Here is a 20,664-nt window from a genome sequence, read left to right on the forward strand (position 1 = left end):
ACATTAAAGGGTAAAAATCATATGATCATCTCAATTGATGCAGAAAAAGCATTTGACAAAATTCAAGATCCTTTTATTATAAAAAAAACTTTCAACAAACTGGGTACAGAGGGAATGTATCTCAATATAATAAAGCCATAGATAACAAGCCCACAGCTAACATCATACTTAATGGTAAAAAGCTGAAAGCTTTTCCTCTAAGATAAGGAACAAGACAAAGATACCTACTCTTATCACTTTTATTCAACTTAGTTTTGAAAGTCCTAGCCACAGCAATTAGGCAAGAAAGAAAAAGGTATCCAAATCAGAAAGAAAAAAGTAAAACTGTCCCTATTTGCAGAAGATGTGCTACCATATATAGAAAGCACTAAAGATTCCACCAAAAAACTATTGGAACTAATAAATGAATTCAGTAAAGTTGCAGGATACAAAATCAATATATAAAAATCTTTTGCATTTCTATACACAAATAAGGAACTGTCAAAAAGAGAAATTAAGAAAACAATCCCATTTACAATTGCATAAAATAAGATACCTAGGAATAAATTTAACCAAGGAAGTGAAAGTCTATACACTGAAAACTATAAGATACCGATTAAAGACACTGAAGACGACAAAGAAATGGAAAGCTATTAAAGGCACTGAAGATGGCAAAGAAATGGAAAGCTATTCTGTGCTCAGGGATTGGAAGAATTAATATTATTAAAACGTCCATATTATCCAAAGCAACCTACAGATTCAATGCAATCTCTCTCAAAATTCCAATGGCATGTTTCACAGAAATAGAACAAATAATCCTAAAATTTGAATGGAACCACAAAAGACCTCAAACAACCAAAGCAATCTTGAGAAAGAACAACGAAGCTGGAGGCATCATGCTCCCTGAGTTCAAACTATATTACAGAGCCATAGTAATCAGTACAGTATGATACTGGCATAAAGACAGACACGCAGATCAATGGAACAGAATAGAGTCCAGAAATAACCCCACACATATGTGGTCAATTAACTTATGACAAAGAAGCCAAGAATGCACAACGAAGAAAGGGTAGTCTCTTCAATAAATGGTGTTGGGGAAACTGGACAGCCACACGCAGAAGGATAAAACCGAACCACTGTCAAAATAAATAAACACGGGGATGCAATGTACAGCAATGTATATGCAAAGACTATAGCTAATACTGTATTGCATATTCCAATGTTGCTAAGAGAGATCTTAAAAGTTCTCACCTCAAGAAAAAAATGGATACCTATACATGTTGACAAATGTGAACTAGACTTATTGTGGTGACCATTTCACAACACACACAAGTATAAATCATTATGCTGTGCACCTGAAACAAATACCATACTTATGTCAATTATATCTCAATAAAAACACACACATATCTGGGCAATAAAACAAATTTTGCCATCCAGAGGGTGCTGAACCAAAATGTTTTAAACACCCAGCCAGGATAGTGAGTTTGGTCCTCTCTCAGGAGTTACCCCTCGTCTTCTGCTCAAGGGACTGAGCCTCACAAACATCTCCTGGGGAGGAGCAAGGTCTACCTGGCTCCTCTCAACACCCCCTCAGGTGCCCCCGTGAGTCGTCAGCTGACATTTGTGTGCCCTGACGTGTTCCACGGCTGCCAGCCACCAGGCCTGGAAGATCCTGGCTCAGAGACCAGGAAAGCCCTGGCCCAGAAGATAGGAGGCGATGAGGACACCCAAGATGACCAGGACAAGGCCCCCTGAACACAGATTCCTGAGGGACTGGGTGCCCTGTGCGCCGGTCCCGCTGCTCATTCCTTCCTCCCGTTTTGAGGCCCCATCTCCGCGGCAGAGAACGGCCGGAATGCACCCAATAATCCGTCTCTTCCTGGTCATTTACCGTCGGGCCCGTAATCCAGGCTGACAGCCAGCGCTGCCCTCATCCTGTTGGGCTTCCCGATGCATCAGACACTTCGGCTTCAGAAGCAGACCTGCCCTCTGAATTCAATTTGGCTCTCGATCACGTTAAAAACGAGAGCTGCTCCCGGCTCAGCTTCACCACAGACAAGAGAGAGAGAGAGATGCCCAGAAGCATGGCGGGTGGCAGGGCGAGGCTGGCGTGGGTCGGGCGGTGAGGCGGGCGCCTGCCTAACGGCTGCAGCATACCCCCTCCCCCCGCCCCCGGAGGCCGTGCCTCTGTGGGGAGACCACACGGAGGCCTGGCCCTACGTGCCGTGTGCTGGCCGAGCTGCAGACTCTGAGCCAGTGACTTAGCCTCTCTGGGCTGCGGGTTCTCATCCGTGAAGTCGGATGACAGGAGTGCCGAGCCCTGGGCTCCAGCATTCCATTTGGAGAGTTACATCTGAAGACGCATGCGGAGCACTTGGCAAAATCCCTGACACACGGCGAGGGCCTCGAAAGCGCTGGCTGCCGCTGCCGCTGTGCTCTCCTGAGCTTCGAAACTGCCTGGAAACGCTGTCTTTTGAGGGTCAGAGACACCGCCCCGGAGACCTCAGGGGACTTGAGCAAGACTGTACCGCATCAGGGTCCAACTGGCAGCAGGGCCCTTGGGTTCCCGCTCCCAGCCCAGGGCTCGAGCCATGGGTCGTAGCCCCGCCCGGCACTGAGAAGTTTCCCGTCACAGGAGTGGCAGAGGCCACCGGGAAGGAGCGGGCAGGGTCTCACCGGTCCGGGTCATCGCTGAAGAAGTAGCTGACTTCCCCGAAGGTGCCCACGTCATTGTCCGTTGCCTGCAAAGGTGAGAACAAGTCGTCACTGCCAGGCCCGGCTGAGGCCCCGGCCCCACCAGGAGCTGTCCACGGCCAGCCTTGGTCCTCCCGCACGACTCCTCTGGCCCACGCCAAGCTTTCTAGAGCCACGAAGGTCAACATGGTTGCCCCAGTCACAAACAGCTATTTAAATGTATACGGGAGAGCGGGGTTCTGGAAGCTCCATCTTTTACCGAAACCCTAACTTCGGGAAACCACCCCTCCTGCCTCATGTCAGGCCGGGCAGGCTTATTCTTTGCAGATCTCAGGGGCTTGGTGTCATGACCTGTCAGTTTGAGAAATATCACAAATGAAGGGGGCACTGGGGGGGGCGGGGGTCAGCATCTGCTGGATTCTCCAGTTTTTCTCCCGTCTCTAAAGATGCCAAGTCAGATGTGCTGCCCAGTGAAAGAGGCACCTCAGGGGCATTTCTGGTGCCCCTCCTTGAACCCCAGAAATAATCCATCGCACGCACAGGGCAGACTGTCATCTGACTGGCAACCTCTTCCACTGCAAACACCCTCTTTTCTCCCCACCCATCTTCTCTGGCACCTCTCTCTGCCTGAACAAGTGGTCTGAGTGGGAGCTGCCTGCTCTGCCCATGACCACAGGACTGGGCTGGGAGTGGCCCCCGACTGCAGCTGGCCAATCAGAATCCTTCCCTGGGATTCTTTAAATGGTTGCCAGGGGTAGAAGTTTTCCCCCATAGCAGTGAAGCTGGACCAGAGTGAACTGGGGGCAGTTGGGTGGTTGGGGAGGATGAAGGTGCCCCCAGGGGAGAGCTGGAAGACAGGGGCTGGGTCCTGGTACTTCTCGGGTCCTGGGGGTTACATCCCTTCCCACCGCAGTTTGGTCTGTGAGTCCAACAAGACCTGTTTTACCCAGGCGAATCCAACAGCTTTCTATCAGAAGTAGTGGGAAGAGCCTGGAGGGAGAGAGGCACGCCTCATGCTGATGACAAGAGCGAGAATGGTGACCCCGCCAGCCTGTGCTATGATACCTTTTACATTTTCAAAGACCATCCATGTTTATCCTCACAACGTGATGAGGAAGACAGACATTTCCACCCATCTCACAGATCACAAATCTGAGGCCTAGGCCCCAGTGAGGCCCAGAGTAAACCTCTTCATGACAATGCTATTAGAGACAGGGAAACCGAGGCACAGAGAAGGCAAATGGCTCACCCAAGGCTTCACAGCTATGAAAGGGAGCAGAGCAAGGATTTGCACCCAGGGCCGCCTTGCCGTGCTCTGAGTCTGTGTTACTGCTTCTGGCCCTCAGAAGCAAAGGCACTGGTTCTTCCAGGGGAGAGGAGACCAAAGCCCCTCCCAACAGCCGGCCTCTCTCCCCCGCTTCCAGGGACTGGAGGGGCGGGGGGGAGGGGGTGTGAGGAGCCCGTGTTCCCTTCCATCCCACTGACATACAACCTCACCCTGTTTGGTATTATTAGACCAGAATCACTGCAGCTCGGCCTGGGGAACAGCTGGCCAGCTGCCATCGAGCCCACGCCGAGGGGTCAATGTGCAGAGAGCCCCGTTCCAGGCCAGTGTCAACAGCCCAGGTCACGGTGTGATCAAACAGCAACCCCACAGGCCTCAGCATCCTCGTTTGTCAAAGGAAAGTGTCTGTGGCCATGAGGTCAGGGCCACAGCTGCCAGGCTCACCTTCCGGCACAGACGATGCCTGCACATAGCAGCGCTTCGCGATGCTGGGAAATGGATGATTAAATACGAGTAAGAAGCGAGGGGTGAGGGGAAGGGAGTTGGTGGAGAGATGGGGGCAAAGACAAGGAGGAGAGAGGTTTCAAAGGGAAAGAGAGGCATGGAGCAGGAAGGGTGAAGAGACGGGGCCGGGGAAAGGCAGGGAGAGTGGCCCGGAAGCAGGAAGGGGATCAGGGAGGTAGAGGGGGCTGGGCTCGTGCAGGAAGTGAGGGGCCTGGGGCACCTGAAAGCCACACAGGGACCTTGGGTGCCTCCAGACTTGCACTTGGACTGCCAGGGTGGGGAGGACCCCGAGGTCCCCTTGTACAGTGTCCTTCACCCTGGCGCCTGGAGCAGCTGAGGCGGAGGGGGATGCAGTGTTGAGCCCCTGGGGACAGATAGAGCTGCCATTCTCCTGCCCCCTGCACCCCCCAGGTGGGCCGGGCACAATGGCTCGCACAATGACCCCTTTCCCTGGGGGCCTCTTGCCGCCCGCCCAGGCCGCCCATGCTGACCAGGAAGATTTGTGAGTCCTTTAGTGCCACTGTCTAATGACCGTATGAAATATGTATGCGTGGTGAAGGGGAGAGGGAGAACTTTCATTTTTCAAATGCATGAAGCAGAATAATAAGATGGAAAACTGCATCTGTGCCCCTGCCAGGGTGGGGGCAGCCAGCAGAGAGGGCCTCCCCAGGGCCAGTGCCAGGCTGCAGTGGGGCCGGGTGAGGGTCCCTGCTCCCTGTGCCCGGGAGGAGGCAGCAAATCCAACCCCTGGTGCCCTCAGGGGGCAGCCCCTCCTCTTCTGCCCGCCTTCCAGCCCCGCACTCCAGCCTTTGCTGCGGGCTCCAGCCTCCTCTCGGACCCAGGCTGGACCTGACTGGCCCTGGCACCTGCCTGGATCTGCCCCATCTGCGTAGGCTGCTTCCTCCCTCCACCTGGCTTCCCCACTCCTGTCTTCCCCGCCCCAAGGTTGGCTTCAGGCTCTGCAATATTCCCAGCCCTGACTGCACGCGGGAGCTGAAGCTGTGTGCTGATGTGTTTCTCACCCTGCTAAGCGGTGGCTCCCTGAGAGTGGGGCAGGGTGGGGGAAGGGGGCCTGGACATAAAAGCAGCTCAGGAAAGCTCCTGGTAGCTGTCCTCTGTCGCCACATTGGCACCCGCACCCACCTATCAGTATCAGTGTGTACATTTCAGTTTGGCCCATACCACCATGAGGAGGCACCATTATAACGCCTGCTCTCTGCCTTTGACACACAGACGAACCAAAGATGATGTTAAGTAACTTGCCCAAATCTCACGACTGATAGGCAAGTGCAGAGCTGGCCTCCACACTCTTTGTCTTAAATCAGTGGTTCTCAACCTTCCTAATGCCGCGACCCTTTAATACAGTTCCTCATGTGACCCCCAACCATAAAATTATTTGCGTTGCTACTTCATAACTGTGATTTTGCTCCTGTTATGAATCATCATGTAAATATCTGATATGCAGGATGTATTTTCATTGTTACAAATGGAACATAATGAAAGCATAGTGATTAATCACAAAAACAATATGTAATTATATATGTGTTTTCTGATGGTCTTAGGCGACTCCTGTGAAAGGGTCGTTCGACCCCCAAAGGGTTCGCGACCCACAGGTTGAGAACCGCTGTAACCAACCAGCACTGTGGGATAGGCAGCCCCAGGCAGTCCCATGGCAGAGGCCTCAGCAGCTCTGCAATGCCAGCCGGTCCAGCAGAGGGCGCTGTCGGGGCCAGTGACAGGCTCCACCCCAGCCACACGCAGGTGCCATGGCATTTTTTAAAACAATCTCCTTCCCAAGGCTGGCTATAGGCCTGAGCAACGGAAAGACCAACAGACAAGTCAAGTGCCAGACAGACAGAGGCCCTCGTGCCCACTTCAGAAAGGAGGGTCTGAGGAGTGGCCAGAGGCCTGTGCATAGAGAACAGAGGTCCTTCCGGCGTCATGAGCACCTCTGCCCTCCTGCCATGTTCCAGGATGAGCAGTCCATCTCCTGGCAGCGTGGCCTCCAGGCTCTCGCAGGCCAGTCAGATGGCTACCGGGGTAGGGGATGGGGGGCCAGCTGGCAGGCTGGGTGGCTCCCAGATTGTACCCGGCAACACTGAGAAATGACAGACCAGGTGCAGGTGAGCACCTCAGCGGCTGCAGGCCCTCCCGCTGGTGCCTCTGTGCCTGCCACTGCCCTCCCAGGGCGGGAGTCTCACCCACGGTTGCACACTGGTATGTCGCACTACTTGCCGAGACTCTCAGAAGCGGCCCAGGGCGCGAGTCAAAACCAATAGCTAAAACCTCCAGTGCCCTCCCTGCTGCTGAGTCAACCCCAGCCCGGCCCCTGGTGTCCAGGCGCGGCACAGCCACTGGCCTGGTGGTCTTGCACTCACGTCTCCCGATGCACCCGGACTCTTCTCTCACTGCCTGGTTGCGCCATCCCTTCATCCCGTAACTGCTGTCCAAGCTCCGCCCCCTACCCCCCACCCCCAAAGGCTGTGCAAGCGCCTGGCCGCTCACTGTTCTCACGCTGAGCCCCTCGCGGTACCCGTTCTGGAACACGCAGCACGGTCTGCTATTCCTGAAAGCTGCCTGTGTATGCTGTCCCCTCCCCTTGCAGAGAGGCCCATACCTAACTCCTGTTTGTATCCTCCCTGGTGCCCGGCACAGGGCTCAGGCACTGGGCTCAAAATCTTTGCCAAATTCAGTAAGACCTGGAATTTCCGTGGTCAGCCAGGGAGCGCCAGCCTGACCTTCCTCCTGGCGGCTGAGCCCCTATTAGCAGACACCACGGTGGGCGCTGAGCAGCCAGAGTGGGGCTGCTCTGCTGCCCAGGACGCTTGGCTGGGGTTCGCAAAGCCTCTCCAACAGGTCCCCCAGGCTCAAGCTCCCCTCCGAGCTCCCTTCTGGCCAAACCTTCGCGGCAGAGGAGGGCAGGGACTCACCGAACGGCCCAGGCAGTCGTCTATGGGGCATAAGCAGAGTGGGTGAGAAGGGCAGGGTGGGTCCGGGGGGCAGGTGGAGGGTACTGGAACCCCATGGGGAAAACTTTCAGGAAGACAGGGGCCAGACTCTCCCTCAGTCTCATATTCAGCAAGTATTTCCTGAGCTTCTCCGATGTGCCAGCGACTGTGCCAGGCACTGAAGTCACAGCCATGAGCATGATAACGCTCTTGCCGGAAGGTGACTTACAATCGGAAAGGGAGACAGTGGAGGAGAGAAGTAAGTAAATAACCATTTCAGACAGACAATGATAGGATCTGAGAAAAATAAAGCAGAAAATGGGCTGGCAGGGGCCTGGGCTGCTGGTTGAGATGGGTCAGTCCAGGATAAGAGCTCCCCTCGGTCAAGTGTATTTGGGGCTAGTGCCCAGCCACTGGCTGGACACCGAGAAGCCCAGGTAGCTTTTGGTAAGAGCTGGCCTCCTGCAGCTCCCGAGGCCTGGAGGGGGCTCAGAATGTCTCTGCTTCTTCTCCCCTCTCCCCCCCCCTCCCCCGCCGACAGCCTGCCCTAGTGGATGTGTCTGCAGCCCAGCACGACGGGCCAGCAGGTCAGTATCTGTCCCCGTGGTCAGCACCTGGGAGAGGGGTCCAGGACTGGCTGCTGCCCAGGGCCTGATTGATAAGGCGTCTTTTCTGATTCTTCCCAACACTGGCATTACCAGCAAAACTAATTCCCTCATTTGGGCCTTTATAATTGCATCGGCAAGTGCTTATTTCTATGATGGACAATGCCGGCAGAACTGTAATTTTCTTCTGCTGACAAAAAGGAAAAAAATAAATACACACGGGGGGGAAATTCCAAAGGTGAAGACAAGGTGAACCTGCAGTGGGGGACTAGTCAGAGCCCCAGAATGGCCAGGCCGGAGTCATAAACGCTCACCATTCCCCTGGCTGTCAGATGGGGAGGGGCACCACGGTGCCCCCTGCCGTTTCCCTCTGAGCACACACTCTGTGCCAGGCGCTGTGCCCAGCATTTCTCATGCTGTATTCCATGTCATCTTCCCAACAGCCTTCTGTACGAATACCATCCCCATTTTACAGATAGAGAGGAATGAGGCTCAGAGAGGTCAATCAACCTGCCCAAGGTCAAACAGCCACAGGGCCGGGATGTGAGCTCAAAACACCGACCGCAAGAGGGTGCTCATTACCATCCCCTCCTCCTGCTTCCTGTGGGTGGGCGGGGCTTGAGGGATCCCTCTCCAGTAGGAGAGCTCAGCCATGGGACCCAGGGTGCTCCTACCAGGTCACTGCCCTCACCCTGTAGAAGCCAGATGCACCCCCACAGGCAGTCTCCTTGCCAGAGTGGCTCTTCTCCCGGACTCTGCACAGCGAGGGTGGGCTCCAGCGACACCCGTGCCCAACTGTAGAGGGGGCAGGGGTCTCTGGCTGTGGTTTCCCTGGATGCAGGCCCTTAGCCAAGACCCTTGGTCCTCAAAGAAGGGCCCCCATTCTGGGCTCAGGGCCTAGACCAGGGAGGCTGTCACCTGGTGAAGGCTAGGGCAGCCTGGCTGGCTGTGGGTGCCCTCCTGACCCAGCCAGGGGGCTGGGGTTGCTTGAGATGGAGGGAGGTGTGTCACCCAGTACCCTCTGGATGTAGCTCTCCCTTTAACTTGTATGCCAGGGCTCTCTGCCCAGCGCAGCTCCCTGCCCTCTGATGCCCATCCTGATAACTCATGCCTACTCCCAGGGGGCCCTCATTTCAACAGTGGTCAGTCCTCTTGTCTCTTGGTCCCTTCCCAAGAGCCCTTCTGTTTTCACAATGAATGGCCACTCTCTCACCCTCTTCCCTGGACCAAGGGCACCCTTACAGGGTGCCTGCCTTGGACCAAGGATGCCCTTACAGCGTGCCTGCCTTGCCCCCACACTGCCCTCATGTAACCCTGCACCTCACAGCTGTCCCTCATCATGGCCTTGCAGGTGCCCATCTGCGAGGTTGGGCCTTATCCGCCCACCTGACTCCAGCCTGCTCTGGCCTTCTCCCACATCTCTCTCCAACCCTGGCGCACAGACCCCGCTGTTCTCTGATCTCGCGGATCCTTCCCTGGGACAGACGCCCTCCTCTCTCACGGTTTTAAACATCCTCTACACTTCTTTATAGCTTGTCTTCTTTCTTCCCATGCCCTCACACTTCCCTACCTCTCTCTCTCTACATGTACACATACATGCACACACATGTGCATGCACACACAGCACACATTTTCTCTCTTCCTCTCTCTGTCTCAGGCAGCCCCCAATACCTCCCTGTTTCCACATATTGTTATAGAAAGCTTCTCTTTCACTTTCGGTGTCTGGCTCGGGTAGACCCCATCCTGCTACACACCACACACAGACACACCTCCCTCCATCTCAAGCAATCCCAACCCCCATCTCAGCCCCTGTGGCTCCTCCACATCCCCGCCCCGGCCACCTGTGTGCCTCTCCCTGCAGGCTGGCAACTGGCAGGCACACACTCAATCACTCCCCACCAGAGCCCCTTGTCACGCACACTCGCCCGGACACCCTGCCCGGGGCTTCTGCTCTGAAGCAAGGCGGGCCCAGCTGCCTCCCCAGCAGCCCTGGGTCCCAGCAATGCAGGCAGCTGCGGGTGCGGCGAGCAGTTCTGCTCCCATGCACGGCTCTGCAGAGAAGGGCACGCGGTACAATTTGTTCAGGAAACAATAGCAATGTTTGACATGTCATAAGGATTGATGGAGCAGAAATTTACATGGGAGAATGCATTTTTAAACAGCTCCATGGAGCACCGGTGCTTTGCTGGTAACGCTTTGCACATTCATCATCTGCTGAGCCCCTCCAAGTAACTCCTTAAACTGCGTGAGAGTAAGTGCGCTCCTGCAAACTCAGGGGACGGAGGTGGCCTGTGGGAGGCGGGAGGTGGGAGGTGGGAGGGACTCTGCTGGAGGAACTCGGAAGCCAGAAGCTGGGGTGATGTCCATTCTTCCTGATTAGGCCCCTGAAGCCTGGTCCTCTCCTGTTCCCACACTTCCTCCCATGTGCAGTGGATGAAGATTTCTGCTTTTCTCGGGGATAGGAGGTAAAAGCTAATGGCTGGGAAATATCATGTAGTCTGCCCTGCAGTTCTGGGAAGATGCTTGGTGACTCAGTTTCCCCTGCCATGTCTAATCTGAGAAGGCAGCCAGGGATGATGGGTGAGGGCATGGTGGGTGTTAGGGGCAGAGGTAAGTTCGGCTGGAAGCTACTGCTTGTGGGTCCCTGGGCCAGGGGGGGTGGTCACACAATGAGGAGGAGGGGAGACAGTGATGGTGATATCCTTTGTAGGAGATGAGAGGGTGAGTGTTCTGGTGGGCAGGGTACCAGGAAGTGAGCGATAGCATGCAGGAGAGAATGTGGGGAGGCTGGGGGGCTCAGGAAGAAAGGTACGTTCAGGAAAGCCTGGGCATGCAGAAGGCCTTAGGACAGAGGGCACTGCCAAGGACGCTGGGGCCGGAGGCTCTGAGCACATGATAAAGTGGAGCAGCTGAGTGGGAGGGCAGTTAGGGAAGGGTGGGGGTCCAGTTGGTGGGGGGCTGCAGAGAAAGAGAAGGGATCTTCCTCCCTCGTGTTCCATTGTGGACCCAGGATGGACACCATGCCCATGGCAGACATTACTAATCAATTGTGGTACTGGGAACAGAGAAGGCCTCAGGCTCTCTCTCAAACCTGTCTTCTCTGCAATCAACAACCAACCGCAGGGAACTCATGTCAAAGCCTTGTTGCTATATGTGCCAATGAAAAAAATGGGCAGAGGATCCGGACAGACACTTCTACAAAGAGGACATAGAGATGGCCAGCGGACATATGGAAAGATGCTCACCGTCACTAATCATCAGGGAAGTGCAAATCAAAACCACAGTGAGATATCACCGCACACCTGTCAAAAGGGCTATTGTCAAAAAGTCAACCAAGATGACAAGTGCGGTGAGGACGTGGAGAAAAGGGAACCCTCGTGCACTGTTGGTGGGAATGTAAATTGGTGCAGCTCCGATGGAAAACAGTGTGGCGATTCCTCAAAAAAAAAACAAAAAAAAAAAACCACAAACAGAACTACCATACATACAACCCAGCAATTCCACTTCTGGGTATTTATCTAACGAAAACAACAACACTCATTCGAAAAGATACATGTACCCCTATGTTCACTGCAGCATTATCTACAATAGCCAAGATATGGAAGCAACCTAGGTGTCCATCAGCAGAGGAGTGGAGAGAGAAGATGAGGTACATATATGCAGTGGAATATTACTCAGCAACCAGAAAGAAGGAAATCTTGCCGTTTGTAACAACAAGGAGAGATGTAGAGGGTACTATGTTAAGTGAAATAAGTCAGACAGAGAAAGACAAGAGCCATATGATTTCACTTACATGTGTGAAATCTAAAAAACAAAACAAATGAACAAATAAAACAGACTTATAGATGCAGAGACTAAACCCATGGGACTAATTTCTGGGTTGCATGTATGGTAGTTCTGTTTTTTTGAGGAATCGCCACACTGTTTTCTATCAGAGCTGCACCAATTTACATTTCCACCAATAGTGCCAGAGGGGACGGGTGGAGGGGGGCTGGGTGAAAAAGATGAAGGGGAATTAGAGGTATAAACTTCCAGTTAGAAAAAAAAAAGCCATAGGGAAATAATCTACAGCAAAGAGAAAATAGTCAATAATATCATCATAACTATGAACAGTGACAGATGGCTACTACACTCACCATGGTGATCACATAATAAGGAATATAAATGCAGAATCACTATGCTGTACGCCTGGAACTAATACAACACGGTATGTCAACTATACTTTAATAAAAACAAAGTGTCCAGAGCATCTTTTTTAAAAAAGCCTCTTTACTATTCCTGCTGGACTCTGTTCCTGAGGGCTAGGAAAGTGCTTGGGGGAGGGGTGTGTGTGGGGATACACCGTATCAGACCAGGCAGGAAGGTTCTCAAAAAAGACTTGTGGCTAAGTGCAGAGCCATGAAAATACTCCCGAAATGGGACAGGGAGGTCTGGGTTCTGATCCAGCATCTGCCCTACCGTCCAGTGTGGGACTGTGAGTAAGACACTGGGCTGGGGGCCTGAGGGTGGCACAGCCTTCTGACTGGCCTGGGTCTGCCTGCTTTGGCCCTGGCACCAACCTCCCATCCTCCACCAGAGCCAGAGGGAGAGCCTGACAACACAAGACACCATTCACCAGCTTAGAAAGCTCCCAGAGAATTTAAGTAAAAATCCCAGCTGCCTGCCACGGCCCCTGAGGCCTGATGTGGGCCAGCCTCTGCAGCCTCGACCTCCTCTGCTAACCCGCTGCTCATTACCCTGCTTCCTCCTTCAGTCCTCAGGTTCCTAACAGGCAAGCTTGCTCTTCCCGCACTTGAGGTTCCTTCTGCCAGGAATGCTCTTCCTGATCTCCCCAGGCAGGCTCCTGCCCGCCCTGGACTCTCAGCAGACAGGAATTCCTTGACATTTGTCAATGTATTTGCATTTGTAAAAGCAAGCTCTGCTGCTAGAATGACAGACTCCTGGGACAGAACAGGAACTAGGAGCTGAGGTGGTCACTGCAGCTGCATAGGCGGTGGTGAAGCGATGGGGGCTTGGACAGGGTGGTCGGGGACGTGCTGCAGCTGCTGGTGGATGGAGGTGGCTGGGAGGAGAGCATGGTTTGGGCAGGAGCATCTGGGCGAATGTTACTCGCTCTTCTCCTTCCACTAGAATGTAAGCTTTATGAGGGCAGGAACGGAGTCTGGCTGGTCCCCCATGGATCCCAGTGCTGGAGGCTTTCGACAAACAGGGGCTGAATGAATGAATGAGGAGATGATATATGATGACTTATGAGGTCCTTTCTACCAGTGACAAGCCAACTGCAAATCCTGAATAGATGGACTTCTAGGGAGGGAAGGACAGCAGGAGGATGATGATGGGGGTGGGGGCGGGGGGTGGAACCACAGGAGAAAGAGAGGAAGAGAGAGCAAAAAGAGTGGGAAGGGAAGAGGGAGGAAGAGATAAAGAGAAGGAAAAGGAAAAAGGACGGAGGGGAGAGGAGGAGGAAGAGAAAGAAGGACCAAATGAAGAGGAGGAGAAGGAATAACCACAGTAACATCCACTGTAAGCCTGTTTCCTCCTCCGTAAAATGGGGCTGACAGTGCTACCTGACTCGCTGGGATGGCTGAGGACTACATGTGAGGTGCTTTAGACCAGCAGTCGCCAACCGGCGTCCACCAACCACTGGTGGTCCCCGAGGTGCAAGGTTGGTGACCGCTGCTTTAGACCAAGGCCTGGCACAAGGTCCGCATTTCTGAGTGAAGCTAGTATTAGTATTCCCACCCCCAGCTCTAACTGCTTTCTTTGTCCCTCTGCAGATCCCCAGCCACCGCTAGGCGGGAGGAAGGGGGTGAGGCACTGAGCCTGCAGGAGGGCCCTCTGGCAGGAGCCAGGCCTGAGCCCACATATTAATGTGTCAGTCCTGCGGAGGGGAGAGGAGGGATTCGAATCCCAATGCGGCTGACAGGTGCTCTCAAGGTGTGTGGCCCCAGCTTGTTTGTTATTGCAGCCACGGTGGTTGTCCTTGGGTTCCGCCACTGCCTTTTGTTTCTCTTTATTTTATTTTAAAACCTGGAAATAAAAATAGATGGGGAGCAAATTGCTCTGGCCAGCAGCGCTGTGCTTAAAGAAGTCGTTGTCGGAAAGCAATTACGGGACGTCAAAGGCTGTCAGGGTGGCCGGCAGCTGCCTAGTTGTCTCCTGGCCCCCTGCTGAGGGGAGTGGGAGGAGGAGGAGGGTGTGTGCGTGGTGTGGGGTGGTGTGTGTGTGTGTGTGTGTGTGTGTGTGTGTGTGTGTGAGAGAGAGAGAGAGAGAGAGAGAGAGAGAGAGAGAGAGAGAGAGAGAGAACGAACCTGCAGGAGCAGTGACAACGGGGATAACAGGCCACCGCCTTGCTGAGCGGCACCTTGGGCCTGGCCCTGTGAGAGGAACCTGACACAGTGATCTGTCCCTAAGTTGTCCTAAGACAACCACCAAGTCAGGTTCACAGTCCCATTTCACAGATGGGATAATGCAAAGCCGGTAACAACAGCTTAGTCCTCGCTGGGTTGCGGGCACTATTCTGACAATCTCTGTGGGTGAACGCATTGCATCTCCGCTCCCGCTCCAGGAGATGAGCACCAATGCCACCCCCGCCCGCCTCCTGGGTGCGGAAAGTGCCGACCAGAGGAAGCCTCGAGCTCACCGCCACCCGCCAGGGCCACCTGTGCCTCTCTCAGCCTCGGGCTTTTTTCTCAAGGAAGCAGGTGGCGTGATGGGGTGTCCATGTCCCTGGAAGCCGCCCTCACTCCCTGGGGGCTGGGAGTGGGTGGCTGGCTCCTCCTGAGGTGGGATGCCTGGGGCACAGCCTCTCCCCCACTTCTCCCAGTGGACCGAGCTCCAGTAGTGCCCCCTGGTGGTAACGGGCTTCACAACGCCCCCTCCGTGACCTTGTCTCACTTCCCACTCCCACCTGAGTTTCCTGGAGTCACTTTCCAAGTACCCCACCTGCCCCAGAAGCCTGGTCTCAGGGCCTGCTTGCCCGGGAGCCACACCCACACCAGGCCTCTGGCCGGCCACCGGCACACGCTGAGCCAGGCAGTACTCCCCTGCCTCACAGCTGCACGTGGCGCAGGGCCCACACTCAGTCTGTCTGACACTCACACACACAAAGCAAAGAGGACAAAAACCAACAATCCCACTCCTCGCCCTTTCGCAACCCTGTCCATCCTCTCATGCTCTTGGGTTTGAGGAAGACTCAACTGAGTGACTTAAAAAAAATCATATCTGACCATCAGACAAAGAAAACCGGGATGCAGAAAGCATTTTCCCAGGACGGAGGAGGAGGGAGGGTGGCCGGCTGGCCGTGAATGAGACACAATCAGGAGGACTCGGGCCTCTCTGGGCAGCTATCAAGCTGGGATTACGCGGCAGCAGAGGAGAGGGGAAAGGGAGGGTGCGGAGAGGCGTGGGGACAGACACCGTGGCTGAGGCTCAGTTAAGTGGGACCTTATGCGAGGAGGAGATGGAAGGAGGAGGACAAGGCAGCCCAATCAACCCCCTGGGGGTGCAGCCAAACCACGCTGGGACCGCCTCCCCCAATACCGGATCTCACCACCCTGAGTCTGCCGCCCTTCCTCTTCTCCCCTGTCCCCGTGGGATGTAACCGGCAGCTCCAGGTCTAGCGGGAAGGTGGCAGAAGTCCCTGCGTGTGGGCTAGTCCTACCCAGGAGCCAGGACATGTCCTCACTCCAAAGTGACTTGGAGCCCAGGTGCCCCCGGCCCCCCACGCTTGCTGCCATTGGAGGGCACTGATTGGCCTGGTATGTGCTACTCACTAATGAACCGTATTGATTCCACATTCTCTTGTTGTCTCCCTAAATGGCAAGCCACACATCTGATAGATTAAATACCCACATGATTGCCCACCTGACATCTTCATCACTCCGCCTGAGGGTCCCTAATGAATTTTACAGCCCCACAACGACAGAAGAAATTAAGGTCAAAGTCTGACGAAAAAACGATAAATCACCAGCCGCAGCCCCTCACTCGCCTGGGCCAGTCCAGCCCAGGGCTTGCTGGCGAGGTAGTTAGAATGCTGCATGTGAGCACCGCGTGGGGAGGGCATGCTGGGAAACTCGTGCCTGGACACTACCCCTGTCTGTAGACTTTCCTTTCCTTTTTCATTCCTTTGCCGGTCCTACTCCAGTAGTAAAAATGTTCTAACAGACTGAGAAACACACTAAGAGGTGAGCAGCATTGCTCTTTTACACATACTTGCACCCCAAAGAGAGAAGGTTCAGCAGCATTCTCTCCATTTTGCAGATGGAGAAATCGAGGCTCGCAGGGAAAAGGGGTTTGGCCCCTTATGCAGTGAATTGGAGACCTTGATCTTCCAACGCCAAGTTTGTAGGTCTTGTTACAATAAATGCCTACAGTGGTCTTCTGTCCTAGACACCTGTCTTGTTTCTCGTTGGGCAGGGGGTACCCGCTGTGGGTGGCTGCGCAGGCAGAGGGAGCGCCGGCCTTGGGTTCAGCTTGCACCTCCTCATACCTCTTGGCCCCACCGTTTCATCAGGTCTCAGGGAGGGGTTTAGCCCCCACGAGGAGGCTGTGTAGCCTCCTGGTTAAGGGAAAGCTTTGACATCCTAGAGCAGTGGTTCTCAACCTTGGCTGCACATTAGAATCACCTGGGAATCTTTTTTTAAAATATATTTTATTGATTTTTTACAGAGAGGAAGGAAGAGGGATAAAGAGCTAGAAACATTGATGAGAGAGAAACATCGATCAGCTGCCTCCTGCACACCCCCCACTGGGGATGTGCCTGCAACCAAGGTACATGCCCTTGACCGGAATCAAACCAGGGACCCTTCAGTCCGCAGGCCGACACTCTATCTACTGAGCCAAACCGGTTAGTGCACCTGAGAATCTTTTTAAAATCCTGATTTCTGGGCCTCATCCTCTGGAAATTGTTTCTTGGTTATGGGGTGGGGCCATAACATTAGTAACAAAGAAAACAGAATTTCGGGAGGATGAGGCCCAGAAGTCAGGATTTTAAAGAGATTCCCAGGTGATTCTAATGTGCAGCCAAGGTTGAGAACCACTGCCCTAGCGATAAGATTCATGGCTAAGCTCTGTCCCTTCCGCAGGTGTAAACTCTAGCAAACACCCTACTTCCCTGAATCTCAGTGCTCTCATCTATGAAACAGGGCGGCTAATTCCTACCTCACCAGGTTGCTGTGGAGATTCAATGAGATGACACACAGAAGGGGCTTAGTTTGGTGCCAGACACTCAATATTAACACCTATTACTTGTTTAGCACTTACGTTGTGTCAGGTGCTATGCTAAGTTCTTCACATGTATTATCTCACTAAACCCCTACAACAAATCTGTAAGGAACCATCACCGTCACCATGTTCCAGAAAAGGAACTAAGGCTCACAGAGGTTATCTGGTAGAGCCTCAGCAACCATGCTAACCTTTCTCAAATGACAGAAACGGATTTTTAGGTGGCGTAACACTATCTGACTAAAATATTACACTTCCCAGCTTCCTTTGCAAATAGGTACAGCCATGACTGTTAAGTTGTGGCCACTGAGATGAAAGCAGAAGTGTACAAGGCATTCCCAGGAAGTCTCCTTAAAAGAGAGAGCGTGCCGCCCAGCCGGCGTGGCTCAGTTGGCTGAGTGTAGTCCCATGAACCAGGTCACCATTAGATTCTTGGTCAGGCATATGCCTGGGTTGCAGGCTGGATCCCCAGTAGGGGGCACGCAGGAGGCAAGCGATTGATGTTTCTCTCTCATTGATGTTTCTCTTTCTTTCTTTCTCTTTCTCTCCCTTTCCCTTCCTCTCTCTGAAACCAATTTTAAAAACCCTGTATGCATTGTTTTAAATAGAAATAAACTCTGGCTTATAAAAAATCTTAAAAAAACAACAACCCTCACACACATTTAAAAAGGGAGAGAGTGCCCTTCCTCACTTTCTCCACCCTGCAGCTTGGAGTATGGATGTGAAGGCTGGCTGTCATCTTGGACCATGAAGATGAGGGCTACACTCTAGGAATGGGGGAGACGAGAGCTTGAAAGGAGCCACCCAAGGCTTTTCCCCTCTCAACTGCTTTTACATGGGAGAGAAGTATACTTTGATCTTATTTGGAGGTTTCTATTACTGGTCGCTGTATTAGGTCATTGCTGATACAAGTAACCCATTCAAAGCTATGTGGCTCAGAAAAGGCTGAGTCAGGATAAACCTCAGTGGATTAAGTCTGGGATTTGGGTCTTTGCCACTCTGCCCCTAGTAATAAGGCCTTGAGGAACATGCATTGATATCATCATCATTATCATTACACTAGAGGCCCAGTGCATGAATTTGTGCACCAGTGGAGTCCCTCAGCCTGGCCTGTGGGATCTGGCCGAAACTGGTTCTCTGACATCCCCTGAGGGGTTCTGGATTGCAAGAGGGCGCAGGCCAGGCTGAGGGACCCCACCGGTGCACGGTTAATCGGGGCCAGGGAGGGACATGGGAGGTTAGCCAGCCAGGGAGGGACTGTGGAGGGCTCCTGGGTATGTCTGGCCTGTCTCACTCAGACCCGATTGGCCAGGCCCCAGCAGCAAGCTAACCTACAGGTCAGAGCGTCTGCCCCCTGGTGGTCAGTGCACATCATAGCGCGTGGTTGAGCAACCTTAGCATATCATTAGCATATTACGCTTTGATTGGTTGAACAGACAACCGGACACTTAGCATATTAGGCTTTTATTATATAGGATAGTAAAGCAGAGAAGGCTCTTTCTAGGGATGTGCAAACTTAGGTAACCATGCATTAATTGGTCATGAAATCAATTTAATGGTCATAACCAGCATTTTACAAAAAATAAGTCTTGTAGAATAAAATAGAAAATAGTAGGGTAAAAACCATAAGACATTGATGAAAGAAATTGAGGAAGACACAAATAAATGGAAGGACATTCCTACCCAAAGCAATCTACAGATTCAATGCAATCCCTGTCAAAATTCCAATGGCATTTTTCACATAAATAGAACAAACAATCCTAAAATTTGTATGGACCCACAAAGACCCTAAATAGCCACAGCAATCTTGAGAAAGAAGAACAAAGATGAAGCCATCGCCCTCCCTGATTTCAAACTATATCACAAATGAAAACAGTATGATGTTGGCATAAAAACAGACACATAGATCAATGGAACAGAATAGAGAGTCCAGAAATAAACCCATGGATATATGATCAAGTAATTTATGACGAAGGAGCCAAGAATACACAATGGGGAAAGGACAGTCTCTTCAATACACAGTGTGTGGAAAACTGGACAGCCACCTGCAAAAGAATGAAACAGGACCACTGTCTTACACAGTATACAAGAATAAACTCAAAATGTATGAAAGACTTGAATGTAACACCTGGAACATAAAACTCCTAGGAGAAAACATAAATGATAAGTTCCTCAACTTTGATCTCCGTGGTGGTTTGTTGAATTTGCCACCAAAAGCAAAGGCAAAAATAAACAAGTGTGTTTACATCAAAGTGAAAAGCTTCTGGACAGCAAAGGAAACCAGCAACAAAATGAAAAGGCAACCTCTGAATGAGAAAATATTTGCAAATCATATGTCTGATAAGGGGTTAATATCTAAAATAAAGAACTCATACAACTCAATGGCAAAAAAACCCACAAAACACAATCCAATAAAAAACATGGGCAGGGGAACTAAATAGACATTTTTTCCAAAGACGACATATAGAGAGCTAACAGGCGCACCAAAAGGTGCTCAGCATTAGTAATTGTCAGGGAAATGCAAATCAAAGTCACAAAAGCTCACTTCACACTATTAGGATGACTGTTATGTATCAAAAATGAAAGAGAAAACAAATGCTGGCGAGGATGTGGAGAAAAGGGAACTCTTATGCACTGCTGGCAGTGCAACCACTATGGAAAATAGTATGGCGCTTCCTCAAAAAGTTAAAAATAGAACTCCTATATGACCCAGCAATTCCACCTCTGGATATTTATCTGAAGAAAATATATCTGCAATCCCATGTTCACTGCAACAATTTTACAACAGCCAAGATAAGTGCTCATAAATGGACAAATGAATAATGATGTGATATATATATTAATATTTTTAGCCACAAAAAGGAGGGAATTCTGCCATTTGCAACACTATACAGTAGATGGACTTTGAGTGCATTATGCTAAGTGAAATAAGTCAGAGAAAGGCAAATACCATATGACCTCATATGTAGAATCTAAAAACAAAAGTAAGCTTATAGATACAAACTACAGGTTATCAGAGGTGGCTGTGAGGATGGGCAAAATGGATGAAGATGGTCAAAAGGTATAAACTTCCAGCTGTGAAATAAATGTGTCACGAGGATGTAATGGACAGCGGGTGACCATAGTTAATGATACTGTATCGCATATGTGAAGGTTGCTAAGAGAGCAGATCTTAAAAGTCCTCATAAAAAAATCTGGAATAAAATAGAAAATACTAGAGTGTAATTCACATAGCAAGGAAGTATTGTCTTTTCCTAGATACAAAAGTGTGTGTGTGTGTGTGTGTGTGTGTGTGTGTGTGTGTCCTGGGCCATGAAGTCAATGTAATTTTCATTATGGGTCATAGTTACTGGTAAATTAAAGAAAAAACACCTCGATAAACCAATGGGCATATGGGACGTTGAGCCACTCCAGATTTAAA

General features: G+C 51.9%; 1 protein-coding gene across 2 annotated transcripts in view; it reads right to left on the bottom strand.

The window, feature by feature from the left end:
* CDH23 (cadherin related 23) overlaps positions 1-20,664 on the bottom strand; it is a gene marked incomplete at its 5' end in the record, with an annotated part of 360,387 nt that overhangs the window by 130,501 nt on the left and 209,222 nt on the right. For both annotated transcript variants that reach the window (XM_081105003.1, XM_081105002.1), the window contains one exon: positions 2,659-2,723. In XM_081105003.1, coding sequence (XP_080961129.1) covers positions 2,659-2,723 — 65 coding nt within the window. The remainder of the gene's footprint in view (positions 1-2,658; positions 2,724-20,664) is intronic.

This window comes from Myotis nattereri, assembly GCF_964212035.1.
Source record: "Myotis nattereri genome assembly, chromosome: 13".
Taxonomy (NCBI): Eukaryota; Metazoa; Chordata; class Mammalia; order Chiroptera; family Vespertilionidae; genus Myotis; species Myotis nattereri.